The 23895-nt window shown below is 43.9% G+C and overlaps 2 protein-coding genes across 2 annotated transcripts in view; both read left to right on the top strand.

Moving 5' to 3' along the window:
* The first annotated feature begins 1415 nt into the window (after positions 1-1415).
* On the top strand, positions 1416-4558 carry LOC311115159 (T-cell surface antigen CD2-like). The gene is made up of 5 exons (XM_084190364.1): positions 1416-1621; positions 2767-3042; positions 3138-3383; positions 3616-3774; positions 3917-4558. The coding sequence occupies exons 1-5, from the start codon at positions 1561-1563 to the stop codon at positions 4213-4215; spliced, it is 1041 nt and encodes a 346-aa protein (XP_084046490.1). The 5' UTR covers positions 1416-1560; the 3' UTR covers positions 4216-4558.
* Positions 4559-17354: 12796 nt separating this feature from the next.
* Positions 17355-23895, top strand: part of LOC311115158 (prostaglandin F2 receptor negative regulator-like) — a gene marked incomplete at its 5' end in the record, with an annotated part of 39417 nt that continues 32876 nt past the window's right edge. Inside the window, 2 exons of the mRNA XM_084190363.1 lie at positions 17355-17362; positions 17555-17631. Coding sequence (XP_084046489.1) covers positions 17355-17362; positions 17555-17631 — 85 coding nt within the window. The remainder of the gene's footprint in view (positions 17363-17554; positions 17632-23895) is intronic.

Genomic DNA, 23895 nt, shown 5'->3' with positions numbered 1-23895 from the left:
GACAATCCATCAAGGGATTTTTCTAGGACAGGAGTAGTGAAGGAGCGTCGATCATGGATCCGCGCGTCCAAACACTCACTAGAATGAAATCTCAGCTTTCTTTAATTGTGTCTCGACTCCAATTATAAATAGTCTACTAGCACGGGGAAATACATTCACTTACCATTGACGAATTCTCCGCCATAAATGCAACCGAATATAGTGACTAGGCCTATTATACTGGGAGTTGGTATTCCTTGATCAGCCATTGCCCGCAGATGCGATCCATATGAAAGTGAAAGTGTTTTTCTTTCTTTCTTTTCTTTTGAGGACTATTATGGATGTGTAGTGTGTGTGCACGATCACATGGAATGTAGTCGACTACCGTGACCTCCTGAAGTCATCCGAGGTCTAGGAAAGGACATTTATATTCAAATGCGATGTTGCTGCTGCTGCTGATGATGATGATGAAGAATACTGGTAAGGTGTAAATTCTCTCTTGGACTGACTAAAATTGGAAAAACATACAACAATACTGACAGTTTGGGGGGAAAGGCAATTGGAATGTCCAAAGTGCAGGTGATGCAACTACCTTTATTGAACACTAGATGTCAGTATAGTTCTACAGCTCATGAGAATTGTTGTTCACTGGCTTGCCCTATTCCAATTCAAGACCAATCACCTATACTTGGGTACTTCTGGTAGATAGAGGAAAATAAAAGGTATCAACCAGTGGAGTCTGCTGAGGGGAGGACTGCTCATAATAATGTCTGGAACGGAGCAAATGGAATGTCATCAAACACCTGGAAGCCATGTTGTTTGATGTATTTGATGCCATTCCACCTGCTCCGCACCAGCCATTACCATGAGCCCGGCCTCCCCAATTAAGGTGCCACCAACCTCCTGTGGTATCAACACATTCTGCCATATTGCTTTCATTTGTCCAATCCTTTCAGATGGGCTCTCCAGTAGGTAATAGGGCTCAGTTTGGAATTGGTAAGTGACAACAGTGTATGAGCTTGCCTAAGCACAGACCCAGGGTCAGTTTTGTATGACGGCGTAGCGTTGGGCTGAGATAGGAAAAGCTGAACTGAAACCAGTATCATTAATAAACTTTATATGAGTAATATTCTTCTTCTTCTTCTTTTATTTTTATGAGAATGTCCAAATATGGAGTTTTGTGGCATTTAATGCCACACAATAAACGTAGCCTAGATGTCTTTTTTGACATTAATTGTATAAGAACATTTGTTAAAAAAGGTTGTGTTTAGGACGTGCCTGAGAAAATGCCTGTGTTGATACTGATGAGAAGATGAAGAGTTTGTTTGTTTGTTTGAAGCTTATTTTTTAAGATATGACATCTCTACACTGCTGAGGGAGTAGATACATACAGGGCCCGCTGGTTGGATCATTTCCTCTTCTGAGACACACACACACACACACACACACACACACACACACACACACACACACACACACACACACACACACACACACACACACACACTAAGACCCAGGAAGAGTCTGACTACTAAACTGAATCCTGTACATTTTTCTCATAGTACATGTAGTAACAACACAATGGCCTGTACATTACTACAGGCATTCCTTGTCATTCATGGATTTCTCTCTCTTTCAGCAGGTAAGACACTCTCCCTCTAACCCCCCAAACCTGTTGATTGGTTTTTGAGGATGTTTTGTTTAGTCCAGGGTTTTTTTTTTACAGTAAAAAAGATTAGTAATTGTTAGATCAATTATTTGAGAAGAGGACGTCTATTGATTTTAAATAGCATTGATGGTCACATTAATGGATTGCTATTGAATCTGTAAATTTGATCACAATTGATTTGAGCAATGTTAGGGAGAAAATGAACAATGACTTGGCCAACAATAATTTGTTTGAAAATGTCTCTCTTCTGTGGTGCCTCGATTAGGTGTTCTCTTGTTAACGTAACAATGTCATCTGTTTTTTAACAACTTCCTTTCCATGATTTGATATCGCAATTTTATCTCATTATTAGAATGATTTGTATGGATGTTGTAAATGCTATTTAGATATTTTAAGATCATTATGTGGTACAATACTTATTTCTTTACTTAAAAGTTTTTTTCCATGTCAATGTAATTTTTTTGATGTCAATTATCGTTGATATGTATGTGTATAAAATTGTCATTTGACCAACATCCTATTTACTCAAGGAGAAGGCTTAATCTGACCACCTGTGTCTATGAGATTGTCCCCAGATAGGCCATTTGATTTGAAGAGGTCCTGTTGTTAAAGTATCTGTGGCCTTTCAGACAGTTGTGGTTTTAGACATGTTCTGTTTCAAACAACCAGTACACAAGAACAGGAAGCTGTAATAGAACAATCTGGGTTACTGTGGCTAACCCAACCAGTTGAACACATCTTTTCATACAGTAGCATTATTCGAATTTGATCCAAGTTAAAAACACTTGGTAGAAGTTGTGACACTTTATTTTACGGGCCTGTTTTAGAGCGTATTTGCCAGGTAGTTGGCCTAACTGACAAATGATGAGGAACAATGGACAATTGTACTTGAAATTAACTTATTTTACTTTGAAATGTAGCATACTTCTCATACAAAAAAAAAATCAGTAATAATTGTAGATAAATGTAGATAATTATTATTGACATTTTTGGTCAAGCATTTATTGAATTAAATCACATTTGATAATTCTTAATTTACCCCAAAATGCAATAAATGTATGGTACCGTCAGCAACAACAGAGAATGATTCTGATATATTTTCTTCTCTTCTATCACAGATTCATGCAATTATTTTTTCAAAAATGGATCTCCCTTCACCATCCATCTTAAATACACTGACTTGGGTTCGAAAGAATTAACCTGGAAACACAATGAAACAGTTATATTTAAAAGAAAGAAAGGACAGTTCAAACCAGGCAAGGCTGAGGACATCTTAGAAGATGGGTCTCTCCAGCTCAACGGCCTGTTGAAAGACGAAGGTACTTACAAAGCAGAGGTGTTCGACAGCAACGGGAAAAGCCTCAAAGAGCAGTCCTTCAGACTGTGTATGAAGGGTAAGTCTCTTTCTTTATCTCTTTCTTTCCAACCATATAAGAACTGTATCCTCTCCTTTAGAGACACTGACAGCGGCCATTTTGTTTCTTTCCAGAAAAGGTCTCCAAGCCCTCAGTGACATTCACCTGTTCTAATAAGGCCGTCACCTTTACCTGTACCTCGACCAACACTGAGGGAGTGAATTTAAAGTGGAGCAGGAACAAAAATACCCTAGATAGGGAAACAAAAACAACCTTGACCATCGATCGGAAAACACTGAAAGCGCCGGACACCTTCACCTGCTCTGCAGCCAACGAGGTCAGCGAGGAGACAAGTGATGTCATCAAACCAACATGCAAAGGTATAGTATGTTTGAAGGGCTCAATTGCAATTCTCTTTGCGAATCTCTCCGTCTTCCTCTTTCCCTCAGTTTTTTTCTCTCTCTCTGTTTTTCTTCTTCTGTTTCCAGGAAGAAAGGAACAAATATTTAAGATTGGTGGCGCACCTCATAACAAAAAAAGGTAAAAAAAGAAAGTCAAACATCTTGTTTTTCTCTCCTCTGCTCCACCCCTCATCCCCCAACCTCCTCTCAGCTGTCTCAGACTCAGGTGTTCCTCGTTTACTGTTTGGTTTTGATTTCTGGACCATGGTGGGCATCCTGGCCGGGGGAGGGGGCTTGGTACTCCTCCTCATCATCACCACCTTGGTGTGCTGCTGCCTCAGCCGACGCAAGAGCCAGATGCGCTTTGAAGGTAATCGCTTCAGACCAAAGGTCAAACATCTATGGCAATAGTGTTGGTGTTGTGTGAACAGAAACATTTACGGTATCTACAGTATCTTGTCTTTTTTTGGGTACCTCCCTCCCTCATTTCATCTGTTCATTCTCCTTCACAGAGGAACGAGAGTTGAGACTAGCCCCCCTGACCAAGACCCAGCATCCTTTCCACCCAGAGGGCCAGACAAAGCATCCTTCTCACACAGAGGGCCAGAAACAAAGGCAGAGACCCCCCGGTGGGGCCCCACCTGGTTCCACTGGCCCCAGGCCCACAGCCAGAGCCTCCAGCCAGGCAGCGCCCCAACCCAGAGCCCAGGCTCGAGAGAGGCCTCCACAGATACCAATGGATGACGATGAGGAGCAGCCCCCACCGCTACCCCAGCCCAGGAAGAAAGGCCCTCACCCCCCCAGGCAATGAGTCTGGAAAACAGGTTTAGCCTATATACTTTTTGATCCAAGGAAAGGAGTTCCAACAGTCTACATGTTGAAAATGTTATTATCTAAAGAATAGAAAAGGAAGGAAAAAATACCCAGTGTTCTATTCTACAAATTAATATAGATTATTTTTACACTCATTTTTATATAAATTAAATGTTTTTCTTCCAATGCCTTTTCAAAATTATGTGTCATTGTTTTTATGTGTTGAGTTGAGTGCTTAGCAAAATCATCCATAGGTTGTAGCCTATCTATCCACTTCCTCTTGAATTTGTGACCTTAACTTGATGTCTGTGTGGTTGTCAATAAAAACTAAAGAATTACAGGTACATAGTCATTGACTCAATTATGTTATTGCCGACCACAGAGCTAATGATGAAGCTGTGCTGAGGCAATGTATAGCATCTTCGATGATTAATAGCTGACAGACCTGGGTTCCCGTCAAATACTATTTAGAGGATTTAATTTACTTTCAAATACATTTTGAAGTTAGCGTATGGATATTTGTCTTTGAAAATACAAGTACACTAAACAAAAATATAAACGCAACATGTAAAGTGTTGGTCCCATGTTTCATGAGCTGAAATAAAAGATCCCAGATATTGTCCTTACGCAAAAAAAAGCTTTTCTCTCAAATATTGTGCACAAATGTGTTTACATCACTGTTAATGAGCATTTATCCTATGCCAAGATAATCCATCCACCTGACAGATGAGGCATATCAATAAGATGATTAAACAGCATGATCTTTACACATGTGCACCTTGTGCTTGGGACAATAAAAGGCCACTAAAATGTGCAGTTTTGTCATAACACAATGCCATAGATGTCTCAAGTTTTGAGGGAGCGTGCAATTGGCATGCTGACTGCAGGAATGTCCACCAGAGCTGTTGCCAGATAATTAAATGTTAATTTCTCTACCATAAGAATTTGGCAGTACATCCAACTGGCCTCATAACCGCAGACCACGTGTATGGCGTCGTGTGGGCGAGCAGTTTGCTGATGTCCATTTTGTGAACAGAGTGCCCCATGGTGGCGGAGGGGTTATGGTAGGGGCAGGCATAAGCTACAGACAACGAACACAACTGCATTTTATCGATGGCAATTTGAATGCACAGAGATACCGAGATGAGATCCTGAGGACCATTGCCGTGCCATTCATCCGCCTCCATCAACTCATCTTTCAGCATGACAATGCACGGCCCCATGTCGCAAGGATCTGTACACAATTCCTGGAAGCTGAAAATGTCCCAGTTCTTCCATGACCTGCATACTCACCAGACATGTCACCCACTGAACATGTTTGGATTGCTCTGGATTTACAACAGCGTGTTCCAGTTCCCACCAATATCCAGCAACTGCCATTGAATAGGAGTGGGACAACATTCCACAGGCCACAATCAACAACCTGATCAACTCTATGCGAAGGAGATGTGTCGTGCTGCATGAGGCAAATGGTGGTCACACCAGATACTGACTGGTTTTCTGATCCACACCCCTACCTTTTTTTAAGGTGACCAACTGTGACCAACAGATGCATATCTGTATTCCCAGTCATGTGAAATCCATAGATTAGGGCCTAATGAATTTATTTCAATTGACTGTTTTCCTTATATGAAATGTAACTAAATTGTTGCATGTTGCTTTTATATTTTTGTTCAGTATAGTTGAATATTGGAATGTATTTGGAAATACACTTAGAAATTATTGGCATGTATTTGAACATACTCAAATACACAGACAAATGTATTTTGAAATACAAATATTTAAATACTCATTAATTTGAACCCCGGGTCTGTTTGGTATTGAAAATAATTTATTTAGAAATAAAATTGAAAGAAAATTGTTTAAAATAGTATTCTATTAATAGAAATACTTTCAAATAATGTAGTTGATTCAGGCAACATTATTAGAAAATACTCAAATACACAGGAAATGTGTATTTGAAATATAAATCATCAAAATACACATGTATTTGAACCCAGGTCTGATAGCTAACAATTGCAACATGATAACAATAGTTCTGAAAATGTTTCCATTCACATCATGGTGCATTTGAGTCATTCTCTGTACTCACACCTCTGAGTAAAGCTCTCATGTAATCTCTTGTTTTCCTGTTACATCGCTGAGGCCTCTTGGCTGTGGTTTTGGCACTGCGCCAACCCATAGCATGCAGGGAGCAAAAACGCTGAAAGCAACACTTACCTGAAGCCCTCACTTCCACACATCTCATCTCCTTTTCCTGTGTGTGTGGGAGGATGTAACGCTGCGTCTGTCTGTGTGTGTGTGTGTGTGTGTGTGTGTGTGTGTGTGTGTGTGTGTGTGTGTGTGTGTGTGTGTGTGTGTGTGTGTGTGTGTGTGCGCGCGCATGTGTGTATGCTGAACTGCATATGCTTGTTAACACAGGTGGAAAAAAACTCTCCATAACACGCCTGTTCACAATACAAACCCTAGATGGCGCTTTGCTTCCATGTTCAGGTCATCTACTTGCATGACTATTCGACAGTAATAGTGGTTGGTGGTGGGCCAGGAACCCACTTGTGTGCCATCAACGTTTCCCTTTGCATCACAATTAAACTAGTTAGTTGACAGAAATCTGAAAATGCTCCTGTAAGACTTTTCCTGGGTCACAGACAGTGAGTAAACGTTTGGGAACCAATTTGATGGCAGACCGGCAGCAGTCACAATAAAGTTAACCTAACGTAGCAGGCGTAAGAGAAACGCCTGAACGGAGTTCCCACATCAGGTTTTCAGCGTAAAATAAGCTAGGTTGAAAATAGCTGTATCCCTGATACACCGCTAAGGCTACAATAAAGTTAGCACTCAGGTTTATCACTCAGAGCCATGTTCGACAGTCTGAACTCTGACCCCTAAACTAATCACTTCCCGTCTCTGGGTTAAATCAATGTGCCCTTAGGCACAGATCTAAGATCAACCAACCCTCCCCAAATCCTATAGCCATAATCGTTAGGGAGATAACACAAAACTGACCTGAGATCAGGTTCAAGAGGCAACTTGGACCTACTGCCTAAAACAAAGTGAGAAGGTTGTGGTTTGACCTTCAGTTTCTGTCTGGGTTGTTAATATTGTACAGTCAGTCACACTCAGTTAGTCACACTGAGGTACTAAGACTTCAGGCTTCAGACAGAGACGTTATTCACATGCTTTCACTGTTAGAGATAGGTGAGGAGAAAATGGGTCAGAAAGATAAGAGCTGTGTGTATGTGTGTGTCTACGTGTATGTGTGTTTGTGTGTGTGTGTCTACGTATATGTGTGTGTGTGTGTGTGTGTGTGTGTGTGTGTGGTCAGTCACACTCTGTCGTGTGGCCCAGTATAAATAGAGGTAGTGGGAACCGATGTCTGGGTGGATGTGTGTGTGTGATGTGACCATGAGCCGATATATCCACCGTTTGGCTTTGGGCACCTGCCAGCCATGCGCCTGTCCCCAACACACACACTGGTCGCACACACTTAGACCCACAAACACACAAATCAAATGTTATTAGTCACATGCTTTGTAAACAACAGATGTAGACTAACACTGAAATGCTTACTTACACACGCCTGCATGCACACACACACACACACACACACACACACACACACACACACACACACACACACACACACACACACACACACACACACACAGTGAGGTAAAAATAAATGCATCTTAATGCAGCACCTTGCACCCATGTCCCATACTACCACTGACACCCCTTTTAACCCCAGTCCCCAGGGGTCATGAACCCTGACCTTTCACCTCCCCCTCTGTCCACCCACTGGATAGTCCAAGGCTAGTTTCTTAGGTGGGCTCTCCTGTACTCATTGGTGTATCTGTGTGTATATGGGACAGCTGTAAACTTTAACCCCTGCCCTCCCTCACACAGCATGACTTTGTAAACTATACCTACAGGAAATAAATCAAATCAAATCAAATTTTATTGGTCACATGCGCCGAATACAACAGGTGCAGACATTGCAGTGAAATGCTTACTTACAGCCCTTAACCAACAGTGCATTTATTTTAAACAAAAAAAGTAAGAATAAAACAACAACAAAAAAAGTGTTGAGAAAAAAAGAGCAGAAGTAAAATAAAGTGACAGTAGGGAGGCTATATATACAGTAAAATAAAGTGACAGTAGGGAGGCTATATATACAGGGGGGTACCGTTGCAGAGTCAATGTGCGGGGGCACCGGCTAGTTGAGGTAGTTGAGGTAATATGTACATGTGGGTAGAGTTAAAGTGACTATGCATAAATACTTAACAGAGTAGCAGCAGCGTAAAAAGGATGGGGTGGGGGGGCAGTGCAAATAGTCCGGGTAGCCATGATTAGCTGTTCAGGAGTCTTATGGCTTGGGGGTAGAAGCTGTTGAGAAGTCTTTTGGACCTAGACTTGGCACTCCGGTACCGCTTGCCGTGCGGTAGCAGAGAGAACAGTCTATGACTAGGGTGGCTGGAGTCTTTGACAATTTTGAGGGCCTTCCTCTGACACCGCCTGGTATAGAGGTCCTGGATGGCAGGGAGCTTTGCCCCAGTGATGTACTGGGCCGTACGCACTACCCTCTGTAGTGCCTTGCGGTCAGAGGCCAAGCAGTTGCCATACCAGGCGGTGATGCAACCAGTCAGGATGCTCTCGATGGTGCAGCTGTAGAATTTTTTGAGGATCTGAGGACCCATGCCAAATCTTTTTAGTCTCCTGAGGGGGAATAGGCTTTGTCGTGCCCTCTTCACGACTGTCTTGGTGTGTTTGGACCATGATAGTTCGTTGGTGATGTGGACACCAAGGAACTTGAAGCTCTCAACCTGTTCCACTACAGCCCCGTCGATGAGAATGGGGGCGTGCTCAGTCCTCTTTTTTTTCCTGTAGTCCACAATCATCTCCTTTGTCTTGGTCACGTTGAGGGAGAGGTTGTTGTCCTGGCACCACACGGCCAGATCTCTGACCTCCTCCCTATAGGCTGTCTCATCGTTGTCGGTGATAGTGGCCAGTCTTCAGAGATGTCAGGTTCTTCTGCACCCCAGTCCCAAATCAACCACCAGCACCAATCCCTATTAATTTGCTCACACACATAACACCCATACACATTTATACTGACTCAACACACAGAGACACACACACACTCACATACAATCATCATATACACTGCTACTACTCTGTTTATCATATATCCTGATACCTAGTCACCTTCCCCCTATACATATCTACCTCCATCACTCCAGTATCCCTGCACATTATAAATATGGTATTGGAACTGAACCTGTATATACACTACATGACCAAAAGTATGTGGACACCTGCTCGTCGAACATCTAATTCCAAAATCATGGGTATTAATATGTACTTGGTTCCCCCCTTTGCTGCTATAACAGGCTCCACTCTGCTGGAAAGGCTATGCACTAGATGTTGGAACATTGCTGCGGGGACTTGCTTCCATTCAGCCACAAGAGCATTAGTGAGGTCGGGCACAGATGTTGGGCAATTAGGCCGGGCTCGCAGTCGGTGTTCCAATTCATCCCAAAGATGTTCGATGGGGTTGAGGTCAGGGCTCTGTGCAGGCCAGTCAAGTTCTTCCGAACCAATCTCAACAAACCATTTCTGTATAGACCTCGCTTTGTGCAAAGGGGCATTGTCATGCTGAAACAGGAAAGGACCTTCCCCAAACTGTTGCCACAAAGTTGGAAGCACAGAATCGTCTACAATGTAATTGTATGCTGTAGCGTTAAGATTTCCCTTCACTGGAACTAAGTGGCCTAGTCTGAACCATGAAAAACAGCCCCAGATCATTATTCCTCCTCCACCTAACTTTACAGTTGGCACTATGCATTGGAGCAGGTAGCGTTCTCCTGGTATCCACAAAACCCAGATTTGTCCGTCGGACTACCAGATGGTGAAGCGTGATTCATCACTCCAGAGAACACGTTTCCACTGCTCCAGAGTCCAATGGCGGCGAGCTTTACACCACTCCAGCTGATGCTTGGCATTGCGCATGGTGATCTTAGGCTTGTGTGCGACTGCTCGGCCATGGAAACCAATTTCATGAAGCTCCCGACGAACAGTTCTTGTGCTGACATTGCTTCCCCAGAGGCAGTTTGGAACTCGGTAGTGAGTGTTGCAACCGAGGACAGACGATTTTTAAGCGCATCAGCACTCGGCGGTCCTATTCTGTGAGCTTGTGTTGCCTACCACTTCGTGGCTGAGCCGTTGTTGCTCCTAGACGTTTCCACTTCACAGTAACAGCACCTATAGTTGACCGGGGCAGCTCTAGCAGGGCAGACATTTGACGAACTGACTTGTTGGAAAAGTGGCATCCTATGACGGTGTCACTGAGGTCTTCAGTAAGGCCATTCTACTGCCAATGTTTGTCTATGGAGATTTCATGGCAGTGTGCTCGATTTTATACACCTGTCAGCAACGGGTTTGGCTGAAATAGCTGAATCCACTAATTTGAAGGGATGTCCACATACCTTTGTATATACACTACCAGTCAAAAGTTTGGACACACCTACTCATTCAAGGGTTTCTCTTTATTTTTACTATTTTTTACATTGTAGAATAATAGTGAAGACATCAAAACTATGAAATAACACATATGGAATCATGTAGTAACCCAAAAAATGTTAAACAAATCAAAATATATGTTACATTTGAAATTCTTCAAATTGCCACCCTTTGCCTTGATGACAGCTTTGCACACTCTTGGCATTCTCTCAACCAGCTTAATGAGGTAGTCACCTGGAATGCATTTCAATTAACAGGTGTGCCTTCTTAAAAGTTAATTTGTGGAATTTCTTTCTTTCTTCATGCGTTTGAGCCAATCAGTTGTCTTTTGACAAGGTAGCGGGGGTATACAGAAGATAGCCATATTTGGTAAAAGACCAAGTCCGTATTATGGCAAGAACAGCTCAAATAAGCAAAGAGAAACGACAGTCCATCATAACTTTAAGACATGAAGGTCAGTCAAAATGGGACATTTCAAGAACTTTGAAGGTTTCTTCAAGTGCAGTCGCAAAAACCATTAAGCGCTATGATGAAACTGGCTCTCATAAGGACCGCCACAGGAATGGAAGACAGAGTTGCCTCTGCTGCAAAGGATAAGTTCATTACAGTTACCAGACTCAGAAATTGCAGTCCAAATAAATGCTTCACAGAGTTCAAGTCACAGACACATCTCAACATCAACTGTTCAGAGGGGACTGTGTGAATCAGGCCTTCGTGGTCGAATTGCTGCAAAGAAACCACTTCAAAAGGACACCAATAAGAAGAAGAGACCTGCTTGGGTCAAGAAACCCGAGCAATGAACATTAGACCGCTGGAAATGTGTGCTTTGGTCTGGAGTCGAAATGTGAGATTTTTGGTTCCAACCGCCAATCACAGACAGTGTCTTTATGAGACGCGGTGTGGGTGAACAGATGATCTCCGCATGTGTAGTTCCCACCGTAAAGCATGGAGGAGGAGGTGTTATGGTGTGGGGGTGCTTTGCTGGTGACACTGTCTGTGATTTATTTTAGAATTCAAGGCACACTTAACCAGCATGGCTACCACAGCATTCTGCAGCGATATGCAATCCCATCTGGTTTGGGCTTAGTGGGACTATCATTTGTTTTTCAACAGGACAATGACCCAACACACCTCCAGGCTGTGTAAGGGCTATTTTACCAAGAAGGAGAGTGATGGAGTGCTGCAGCAGATGACCTGGCCTCCCCAATCCCCCGACCTCAACCCAATTGAGATGGTTTGGGATGAGTTGGACGGCAGAGTGAAGGAAAAGCAGCCAACAAGTGCTAAGCATATGTGGGAACTCCTTCAAGACTGTTGGAAAAGCATTCCAGGTGAAGCTGGCTGAGAGAATGCCAAGAGTGTGCAAAGCTGTCATCAAGGCAAAGGGTGGCTATTTGAAGAATCTCAAATATTAAAAAAAGAAAAACCCTTGAATGAGTAGGTGTGTCCAAACATTTGACTGGTACTGTATGGTGTAGCTTACTTACTTCTCGTGTTCTTATTTTTATTTCACGTTTTTGGTCTACCTTATGTTATTTTTAATACTAAATTGATATTGATTACTGCATTTATGGGTTAAGAGCTTGCAAGAAAGGCATTTCACTGTACTTGTGCATATGACATTAAAGGTGAATTTCACTCAAAAACTATATTTTGGTATTTTTTTCATTAGTCCACTGTTGATACAGTCCCAAAATGTTTTCAAGTTTTGCATCATCATGATGATGTGCTGGATACACTTCTCTTCTTAAAAGTCAAATTAAGTGATAATGCCGGAGAAGCCGGTGTTTGGAGGATATATTGGCACGGGTGCACCAGCTTCGAGGGCATTATCACTTTTATACAACATATTCAAATAATGATTTACATATTTTCATTAAAAACTTTATTTTGATGAATTTGTTCATACTATTTCATCCTTCCACAAGATATAGTTCCGACACAAATCTAGGGTTGCTACCCAAAACGGGTGGTCGTTCATTCTATCGGTTCGTTTGCCAGAGACGCTACCTAGTCGTTCAGTCTTTTTGTTCTGGATCTATGGATGTGACCCAGTCGTTCGTTCTAAATATTCTATTGCCATACTGGCTGGCAACGTTCTTATCCCTTGCTTGCTAGCTAGCTAACTACGGTTAACTTAAAGTCACGTCAAACAGTGCAGCCAGAATAACAACAACCTAGCTGCATTTGTATTTGTTTAATAGTGTTTCTAGTGACATTTATTTGGATACATCCATAACAATGAGCTGTACCAAGTTATCTAGCTGAATAAACTAAGTTAGTCTATTCCTAAAAAACATTGAACCGCTGTAGTTTACAACAATTATAATTTCTAAAGTGGACGTTGGGAGAGTTATATTTGAGTGTTTCAGTGAAACGTAAGTGAGGGAGGCCCCGCTCTCTCGTTTCCCAGATGTTTAGATAATTTAATTCCGATCTCCTTTGCATTATTGTAGCCTTTTCTGTAGCCTGTCAACTATGTGTCTGTCTATCCCTGTTCTCTCCTCTCTGCACAGGCCATACAAACGCTTCACACCGTGTGGCTGCTGCCACTCTAATCTGGTGGTCCCTGCGCGCACGATCCATGTGGAGTTCGAGGTCTCCGGCAGCCTCTGGAACTGCCAATCTGCGGCCAACAAGGCAGAGTTAATCTCAGCCTATGCTACCCTCCAGTCCCTCAACTTCTTGGCGCTGATGGAAACATGGATTACCACAGAAATCACTGCTACTCCTACTGCTCTTTCCTCGTCTGATCATGTGTTCTCGCATACCCAGAGAGCATCTGGTCAGCGTGGCAGTGGCACAGGAATCCTCATCTCTCCCAAATGGACATTCTCTCTTTTCCCCCTGACCCATCTGTCTATCTCCTCATTTGAATTCCATGCTGTCACAGTCACTAGCCCATTCAAGCTTAACATCCTTATCATTTATTGCCCTCTAGGTTCCCTTGGAGAGTTAATCAATGAGCTTGACGCCTTAATAAGTTCCTTTCCTGAGGATGGCTCACCCCTCACAGTTCTGGGTGACTTTAACCTCCCTACGTCTGCCTTTGACTCATTTCTCTCTGCCTCCTTCTTTCCCCTCCTTTCCTCTTTTGACCTCACCCTCTCACCGTCCACCCCTACTTACAAGGCAGGCAATAAGCTTGACCTCATCTTTATTAGATGCTGTTCTTCTACTAATCTCACTGCAACTCCCCTCCATGTCTCCGACCACTACTTTGTATCCTTTTCTCTCTCGCTCTCCTCCAACACTACTCACTCTGCCCCTACTCAGATGGTAATGTGCTGTCGCAACCTTTGCTCTCTCTCTCCCGCTACTCTCTCCTCTTCCATCCTATCATCTCTTCCCTCTGCTAAATCCTTCTCCCTCCGATCTCCAGATTCTGCCTCCTCAACCCTCCTCTCCCTTTCTGCATCTTTTGACTCTCTATGTCCCCTATCCTCCCGGCCGGCTCGGTCCTCCCCTCCTGCTCCGTGGCTTGACGACTCATTGCGAGCTCACAGAACAGGGCTCAGGGCAGCCGAGCGGAAATGGAGGAAAACTAGACTCCCTGTGGACCTGTCATCTTTTCACTCCCTCCTCTCTACATTTTCTTCATCTGTTTCTGCTGCTAAAGCCACTTTCTACCACTCTAAATTTCAAGCCTCTGCCTCTAACCCTAGGAAGCTCTTTGTCACCTTCTCCTCCATGCTGAATCCTCCTCCTCCTCCCCCTCCCTCCTCCCTCTCTGTGGATGACTTTGTCAACCATTTTGAAAAGAAGGTTGATGACATCCGATCCTCATTTATTAAGTCAAATGACACCGCTGGTCCTGCTCACACTGCCCTACCCTATGCTTTGACTTCTTTCACCCTCTCTCTCCAGATGAAATCTTGCGACTTGTGACGGCCGGCCACCCAACAACCTGCCCGCTTGACCCTATCCCCTCCTCTCTTCTCCAGACCATTTCCGGAGACCTTCTCCCTTACCTCACCTCGCTCATCAACTCATCCTTGACCGCTGGCTATGTCCCTTCCGTCTTCAAGAGAGCGAGAGTTGCACCCCTCCTCAAAAAACCTACACTCGATCCCTCCGATGTCAACAACTACAGACCAGTATCCCTTCTTTCTTTTCTCTCCAAAACTCTTGAGCGTGCCGTCTCTAGCCAACTCTCCTGCTATCTCTCTCAGAATGACCTTCTTGATCCAAACCAGTCAGGTTTCAAGACTTGTAATTCAACTGAGACTGCTCTTCTCTGTGTCACGGAGGCTCTCCGCACAGCTAAAGCTAACTCTCTCTCCTCTGCTCTTATCCTTCTAGACCTATCTGCTGCCTTTGATACTGTGAACCATCAGATCCTCCTCTCCACCCTCTCAGAGTTGGGCATTTCCGGCGCTGTTCACTCTTGGTTTGCGTCCTACCTGACAGGTCACTCCTACCAGGTGGCATGGCGAGAATCTGTCTCTGCACCACGTGCTCTCACCACTGGTGTCCCCCAGGGCTCAGTTCTAGGCCCTCTCCTATTCTCTCTATACACCAAGTCACTTGGCTCTGTCATATCCTCACATGGTCTCTCCTATCATTGCTACGCAGACGACACACAATTAATTTTCTCCTTTCCCCTTCTGATAACCAGGTGGCGACTCGCATCTCTGCATGTCTGGCAGACATATCAGTGTGGATGTCGGATCACCACCTCAAGCTGAACCTCGGCAAGACGGAGCTGCTCTTCCTCCCGGGGAAGAACTGCACGCTCCATGATCTCGCCATCACGGTTGACAACTCCATTATGTTGTCCTCCCAGAGTGCAAAGAAATTTGGCGTGACCCTGGACAACACCCTGTCGTTCTCCGCCAACATCAAAGCGGTGACCCAATCCTGCAGGTTCATGCTCTACAACATTCGCAGAGTACGACCCTACCTTACACAGAAAGCGGCAAAGGTCCTAATCCAGGCATTTGTCATCTCCCGTCTGGATTACTGCAACTCGCTGTTGGCTGGGCTCCCTGCCTGTGCCATTAAACCCCTACAACTTATCCAGAATGCTGCAGCCCGTCTGGTGTTGAACCTTCCCAAGTTCTCTCATGTCACCCCGCTCCTCCGCACACTCCACTGGCTTCCAGTTGAAGCTCGCATCTACTACAAAACCATGGTGCTTGCCTACGGAGCTGTGAGGGGAACGGCACCTCCTTACCTTCAGGCTCTGATCAGACCCTACACCCAAACGAGGGCACTACGTTCATCCACCTCTGGCCTGCTAGCCCCCCTACCTCTACGGATGCACAGTTCCCGCTCAGCCCAGTCAAAACTATTCGCTGCTCTGGCACCCCAATGGTGGAACAAGCTCCCCCACATCGCCAGGACAGCGGAGTCACTGACCACCTTCGGGAGACACTTGAAACCCTACCTCTTTAAGGAATACCTGGAATAGTATAAAAGTAATCCTTCTACCCCCCCCCCCCCCCCCCCCACCATACCCCCCCATAAAAAAAATATATATATATATATATATATATATATATATATATATATATATATATATATATATATAGGGTGGTTGTCCCACTGGCTATCATAGGTTGAATGCACCAATTTGTAAGTCGCTCTGGATAAGAGCGTCTGCTAAATGACCTAAATGTAAATGTCTAATGATGCGCGATTACACCTAACATAGAAAATGTGCTCTCGTCAGGACACTGTTGTTCAGAGGAGCTAGCCAACAACACAGCTAACACAATAACTTCAAACTGAAGCTGGAAAGACTGCAAACTAGCTGCACTTTGTTTCGTTTGACCTGTTTTCTATTGATATTTCTTTGCATATATCCATAAAAATTATGCTGATTCATGATTTCGACTGGCTGAAAAAAGCTGCCTGCCTGTCTGTCTCATTCCGACACTTTTATTACTATGAGACAGCTGGTGATCGAATTTCAATATTGAAACAATGTTGCAAAGGTCGGAGAGACAGATAGCAAGGTTTATACAAATATCCCCTGTTGAAAACTAAATGTTAGTCTAAAAGAAATGTGAGATCATGTGTAGATGCTTTTTATAGCGGAGATCAAGTTCATAAATTGCCTGGCTGTGCTGATGAGACAGTGGATTGCCCAGTCAGATGGAACAGAGTAAACAGACATTTTAATGTCATAATTTAGCTGGTGGTAACTTGTGGAATAGACATTAGCTGGAATGCGGTTTTAACCAATCAGCATTCAGGATTAGACCCACCTGTTGTATAATAGCTTGACAATTTGACTGCTGACATGCCAGACATTTTGGGAATGTATCAACAGTGGACTAATGAAAATATAGTATTTTTTTGTGAAATTCTCCTTTAAAACTTGAAATTACACACCTCTTAGTGGCCCCTTGTAGACGTGAAATGATCTGATAGCAACATTTCAATAGGCTAATGTTACACATACTGTTTCGATGATGATGATGATATTCTGTAGGCCTATTATTCAGCTCTAAATAGCCACTAGTAAGGCCACATGAGATTTGGGACAGAGCTACCTGTGAAAATCCCGCCGCTACTCCCCTCCTCCAAAAACTTACTTCCGGACACGGCGACGTAATACCTCCCACTCCCGTTCCCAAACCAAACACTGATTAACGACACTCAGTATGAATCATGCGAGCGTACACGGTCGCTACTAGCGGAGTTTCACTGCACTCACGTCCATTTAAGGGATATCCAAACGTCTACTCGCCAGTGTCGGTTCTCGTGGACAGAGCATTTTGGGGATTTCGGAGAGGTCGCTGGTGGTAGAGTTTTTGAACTGTAGGTCCGAGAGGACTTATTTCACCCGGTGGCCGATTTGAATGACAAAGGAACGAACTGGGAGTCAGAAAGACGCGGGTTTGCAAGATGGAAAATCTATCTCTTCTACTTCTGTTTTTATCGATTGGTAAGTTATGTTTGAAAAAGGGTTGTCAAACGGTCTGATAATGTCGTCAAAATAACGCGTGTGCTGTCGTTTAGTGGGAAATATTAGATTGACATGCACACGCGGGAGCGTTTTCACTTAAAAAATCTGATAAGATTCTCCATTGACAAGGCAATTAGTCAAATTAATTTAAAGGCAACGTTATCAACTGATTTTCACTGATCATAGCTATGTCTCTTCAATTAATTACACAAATGACTGAGTTTTTCCAAAACGAACCTTTTTTAATATGTGAATAGATTTTCCCACGCCCAACTTCCTCGTTACCTGTATGTTACCGTGGTTGGTCACAGGTGAGGGGGTGTGGCAATTTTCCATTTCAGCCCTTGGGATAGCCTCAAATCCCGGTCGAAACTTTGAATCGTTCAATCAAAGTAGTACGAGCGAGATAATTGATGTCATAAGAGGTCATTAAATTAATTAAATTAAAAGTTAAGATGACAAGCTGTGACAACTGTCCAGTTAGATGGAGGCTCCATAACACGCCATGAGTAGCCGTCCAATTCGCATAGATCCCCCTTGATCAGTTGACAAAATTGAACTAATGTAGTTGAACTTGAAATGGAGCACTGTCCACCACTGAGGGACTTCTCTGTTATTACAGTCATCTTGGTTGTCATATTTAAATGATCAAGGCAGGGAGATCCTTTTCGTTTAGTTGATCAGACCCATTTTATTTCATAACAGTGTGTCAGATTGTGTAGGATGGGGTGTGTGTTTCTGTCAATCTGTCAAGGTATACTTGGCGTCACTCAGGGCTTCCCTGTGCCAGTGTGTTTGTGTCAGCGGCTGAGCTTAAATTTGTGTGGTACTGTGAGATGATAAAATGTCTCCAGTTAACACGTCTCCAGCCTTCCTGGAGCAGGGGTGTGTGTGCCCGCCCTTCCCTATGGCCTTAAAGGCGTCCGCATGCTACCCAGCCGAAACTGTTCGGAAGAGTTAATGCATATATTATTTACATTTTACTCATTTAGCAGACGCTCTTATCCAGAGCGACTTACAGTTAGTGAGTGCATAAATATATATATATATTTTTCATACTGGCCCCCCGTGGGAATCGAACCCAAACGCCATGCTCTAACTGGGCTACATCCCTGCCGGCCATTCCCTTCCCTACCGTGGACGACGCTGGGCCAATTGTGAGCCGCGGCATGGGTCTCCCGGTCACGGCCGGCTATGTCAGAGCTTCGAACCAGGATCTCTAGTGGCACAGCTAGCACTGCGATGCAGTGCCTTAGACCACTGCGCAACTTTTGTTAGTTTTGGACTTTGGTAAGGTTTTTTTCGGTTATTCGGGGGCAAATTTTTTCTTGAGGCTAGCCAAAGTCTATACCCCTTCGTCGGTGATTGGTCAACATTAGGGATTCTTCAGTAAAGTCTTTGTCATTCAACGAGAGATTAATCGTTTTCATGCAAACAATGTTAATTGAGAAATACTGCACCAAACATTAGTTGTACAGTGAACAGAAATATAAACGCAAAATGTAAAGTGATGGTCCCATGTTTCATGAGCTGAAATAAAAGATCCCAGACAAAGATCCCAAATGCTATTTCATTCAAATTTGGTGCACAAATGTGTTTACATCCCTGTTAGTGAGTGTTTCTCCTTTGCCAAGATAATCTATCCACCTGACAGATGTGGCATATCAAGAAGCTGATTAAACAGCATGATCATTACACAGATGCACCTTGTGCTAGGGACAATAAAAGGCCACTCTAAAATGCACAGTTTTGTCACAACACAAAGCCACAGATGTCTCAATTTGAGGGATCGTGCAATTGGCTTGATCCGAAAATGTGGCCAAATTGAGCTCCGCTCTGTACTGCATTACGCCTCTCAAATTTTGTAACAATGCGGAGGGCTCTGTATAACTCCGCATTGACATGATTGGTTGACGGTAGGTGAAGTCAGGAGGTCCTGTATAAACACAAACTGACTTCCTTTACACCTTCCTTCAAAACAGCTCTGCGTTGTTTGGCGAAGGCCAAGAAGTATGAATGCCCTGAATTCTGCAGAGGCCGTATCGCAGTATATTCTGCACGGCCAATGCAGATGGCGCATTGACCATGCAGCGCCTTTAAGCCACCTCCAAGGTCGATTTAAGAGAATTTGGCAGTACGTCCAACCGGCCTCACACTTCAGACTATGTGTTTGGCATCGTGTGGGCAAGCTTTTTGCTGATGTCAACGTTGTGAAGAGGGCCCCATGGTGGGGTTATGTTATGGGCAGGCATAAGCTACGGACAACGAATACAATTAAGTTTTATCGATGGCAATTTGAAAGCACTGAGATACTGTGATGAGATCCTGAGGCCCATTGTCGCGCCAGTCATCCTCCGCCATCACCTCATCTGTCAGCATGATAATGCACAGCCCCATGTTGCAAGGATCTGTACGCAATTCCTGGAAGCTGGAAATGACCCAGTTCTTCCATGGCCTGCATACAGGTCACCCATTGAGCATGTTTGGGATGCTCTGGATCGACGTGTACGACAGCATGTTAAAAGTTCCCGCCAATATCCAGCAACTTTGCACCGCCATTGAAGAGGATTGAGTCAACATTCCATAGGCCACAATCAACAGCCTAATCAACCCTATGTGAAGGAGATGTCGCACTGCATGAGGCAAATGGTGGTCACATCAGATACTGACTGGTTTTCTGATTCACGCCAACAGATTCATATCTGTATTCCCAGTAATTTGAAATCCATAGATTAGGGCCTAATTAATTTATTTTAATTGACTGATTTCCTTATATGAACTGTAACTCAGTAAAATAATTGATTGTTGCATTTATATTTTTGTTCAGTATAAAATTGCGCGACTAAGATCTCCTCGGCAAAAACTTCAGAATTTATGACAGTTCTTGCGTTATCTTAGACCCACTTCAATTTGCTTACTGCCCCAACAGACGATGCAATCGGCATCACACTGCACACTGCCCTATCCCATCTGGACAAGAGGAATACCTATGAAAGAATGCTGTTCATTGACTATAGCTCAGCATTCAACACCATAGTACCCTCCAAGCTCATCATTAAGCTCGAGGCCCTGGGTCTGAACCCTGCCCTGTGCAACTGGGTCCTGGACTTCCTGACGGGCCGCCCCCAGGTGGTGAAGGTAGGAAACATCTCCACTTCGCTGATCCTCAACACTGGGGCCCCACAAGGGTGCATGCTCAGCCCCCTCCTGTACTCCCTGTTCACCCATCCCATGACTGTGTGGCCAAGCACGCCTCCAACTCAATCATCAAGTTTGCGGACGACACAACAGTAGTAGGCTTGATTACCAACACTGACGAGACCGCCTACAGGGAGGAGGTGAGGGCTCTGGGAGTGTGGTGCCAGGAAAATAACCTCTCACTCAACATCAACAAAACAAAGGAGATGATCATGGACTTCAGGAAACAGCAGAGGGTGCACCCCCCTATCCACATTGACGGGACTGCAGTGGAGAAGGTGGAACGCTTCAAGTTCCTTGGCGTACACATCACTGAAAACTGAAATGGTCCACCCACGCAGACAGTGTGGTGAAGGCGCAACAGAGCCTCTTCAACCTCAGGAGGCTGAAGATATTTGCTTGGCACCTAAAACCCTCACAAACTTTTACAGATGCACAATTGAGAGCATCCTGTCGGGCTGTATCACCGCCTGGTACGGAAACTGCACCACCCGCAACCGCAGGGCTCTCCAGAGGGTGGTGCGGTCTGTCGAACGCATTATTGGGGGCAAACTACCTTCCCTCCAAGACACATACAGCACCCGATGTCACAGGAAGGCCAAAAAGATAATCAAGGACATCAACCACCCGAGCCACTGCCTGTTCACCCCGCTATCATCCAGAAGGTGAGGTCAGTACAGGTGCATCAAAGCTGGGACCGAGAGAATGAAAAACAGCTTCTATCTCAAGGCCATCAGACTGTTAAAAAGCCATCACTAGCACATTGGAGGCTGCTGCTGCCTATTGAAATCACTGGCCACTTTAATAATGTTTACATATCTTGCACTACTCATCTCATATGTATATACTGTATTCTATAATATTCTACTGTATCTTAGTCCATGCTGCTCTGTCATTGCTTGTCCATATATGTATATATTCTTAAATTCCATTCCTTACTTAGATGTGTGTGTATTGGGTATATGTTGTGAAATTGTTAGATACAGTGCCTTGCAAAAGTATTAATTCCTTTTGGCGTTTTTCCTGTTTTGTTGCATTACAACCTGTAATTTAAATGGATTTTTATTTGGATTTCATGTAATGGACATACACAAGAGTCCAAATTGGTGAAATGAAAAAAATAATTTGTTAAAAAAAATAAATAATGGAAAAGTGGTGCATGCATATGTAGTCGCCCCCTTTGCTATGAAGCCCCTAAATAAGATCTGGTGCAACCAATTACCTTCAGAAGTCACATATTTAGTTAGATTGCACACAGGTGGACTTTATTTAAGTGTCACATGATCTCAGTGTGTGTGTGTGTGTGTGTGTGTGTGTGTGTGTGTATATATATATATATATATCTGTTCTGAAAGGCCCCAGAGTCTGCAACACCACTAAGCAAGGGGCACCACCAAGCAAGCGGCACAATGAAGACTAAGGAGCTCTCCGAACAGGTTAGGGACAAAGTTGTAGAGAAGTACAGATCAGGGTTGGGTTATAAAAAAAATGGCAAACTTTGAACATCCCACGGAGCACCATTAAATCCATTATTTAAAAAATTGAAAAAATATGGCACCACCACAAACCTGCCAAGAGAGGGCTGCCCACCAAAACTCACGGACCAGGCAAGGAGGGCATTAATCAGAGAAGCAACAAAGAGACCAAAGATAACCCTGAAGGAACTGCAAAGCTCTGCAGTAGAGATTGGAGTATCTGTCCATAGGACCACTTTAAGCCGTACACTCCACAGAGCTGGGCTTTACGGAAGAGTGGCCAGAAAAAAGTCATTGTTTTTAAAGAAAAAAAATAAGCAAACACGTTTGGTGTTCGCCAAAAGGCATGTGGGAGACTCCCCAAACATATGGAAGAAGGTACTCTAGTCAGATGATACAAAAATTGAGCTTTTTGGCCATCAAGGAAACGCTATGTCTGGCGTAAACCCAACATCTCATCACCCCGAGCACACCATCCCCACAGTGAAGCATGGTGGTTGCAGCATCATGCTGTGGGGATGTTTTTCATCAGCAGGGACTGGGAAACTGGTCAGAATTGAAGGAATGATGGATGGCGCTAAATACAGGGAAATTCTTGAGGGAAACCTGTTTCAGTCTTCCATAGATTTGAGACTGGGACGGAGGTTCACCTTCCAGCAGGACAATGACCCTAAGCATACTGCTAAAGCATCACTCGAGTGGTTTAATGGGAAACGTCTTGGAATGGCCTAGTCAAAGCCCAGACCTCAATCCAATTGAGAATCTGTGGTATGACTCAAAGATTGCTGTACACCAGCGGAACCCTTCCAACTTGAAGGAGCTGAAGCAGTTTTGCCTTGAAGAATGGGCAATAATCCCTGTGTCTAGATGTGCCAAGCTTATGAGACATATCCCCAAGAGACTTGCAGCTGTAATTGCTGCAAGAGGAGGTTCTACAAAGTATTGACTTGGGGGGTGAATAGTTATGCACGCTCAAGTTGTCTGTTTTGTGATATTTCTTGTTTGTTTCACAAGAAAATATATTTAGCATCTTCAAAGTGGTAGGCATGTTGTGTAAATCAAATTTTACAAACCCCCCAAAAAATCCATTTTAATTCCAGGTTGTAAGGCAACAAAATAGGAAAAATGCCAAGTGGGGTGAATACTTTCGCAAGCCACTGTATTACTTGCTAGATTTTACTGCACTGGCGGAGCTAGAAGCACAATCCTTTCGCTACACCCGCAATAACATCTGCTAAACACGTGTATGTAACAAATAAAATTGATTTGACTATTTTGAGGAAGTGTATACCGGCTACAGTGTCTCAAAATGGACAAACAGTACTTTTGCCGCTTTTGTTTTCAGTTTTTCAAGCAAAGGTCTTTTTAAGGGAGTATGCGAGCACTCTCATTCGGTTTGCCTAACTGAGTTTGGCTAGGCGCCAGCTGAACTGAAGCTAACTGACGCCTTTAGACCTATAGCCTAAACCAGGGATATCAAACATACGGCCCGCGGGGGGATATACGTGCACCTTCCCTAAACAGGGTTGATGACGTACTGCTGCCCTAGCTCTCCAAAACCCTTCTGTAT

This window comes from Coregonus lavaretus (assembly GCF_964263955.1).
Source record: "Coregonus lavaretus genome assembly, contig: HAP1_SCAFFOLD_1228, whole genome shotgun sequence".
In the NCBI taxonomy this organism is placed as follows: domain Eukaryota; kingdom Metazoa; phylum Chordata; class Actinopteri; order Salmoniformes; family Salmonidae; genus Coregonus; species Coregonus lavaretus.
Note: the sequence above shows the minus strand (reverse complement) of the source record. Positions and strands in the feature narration are given on the sequence as shown.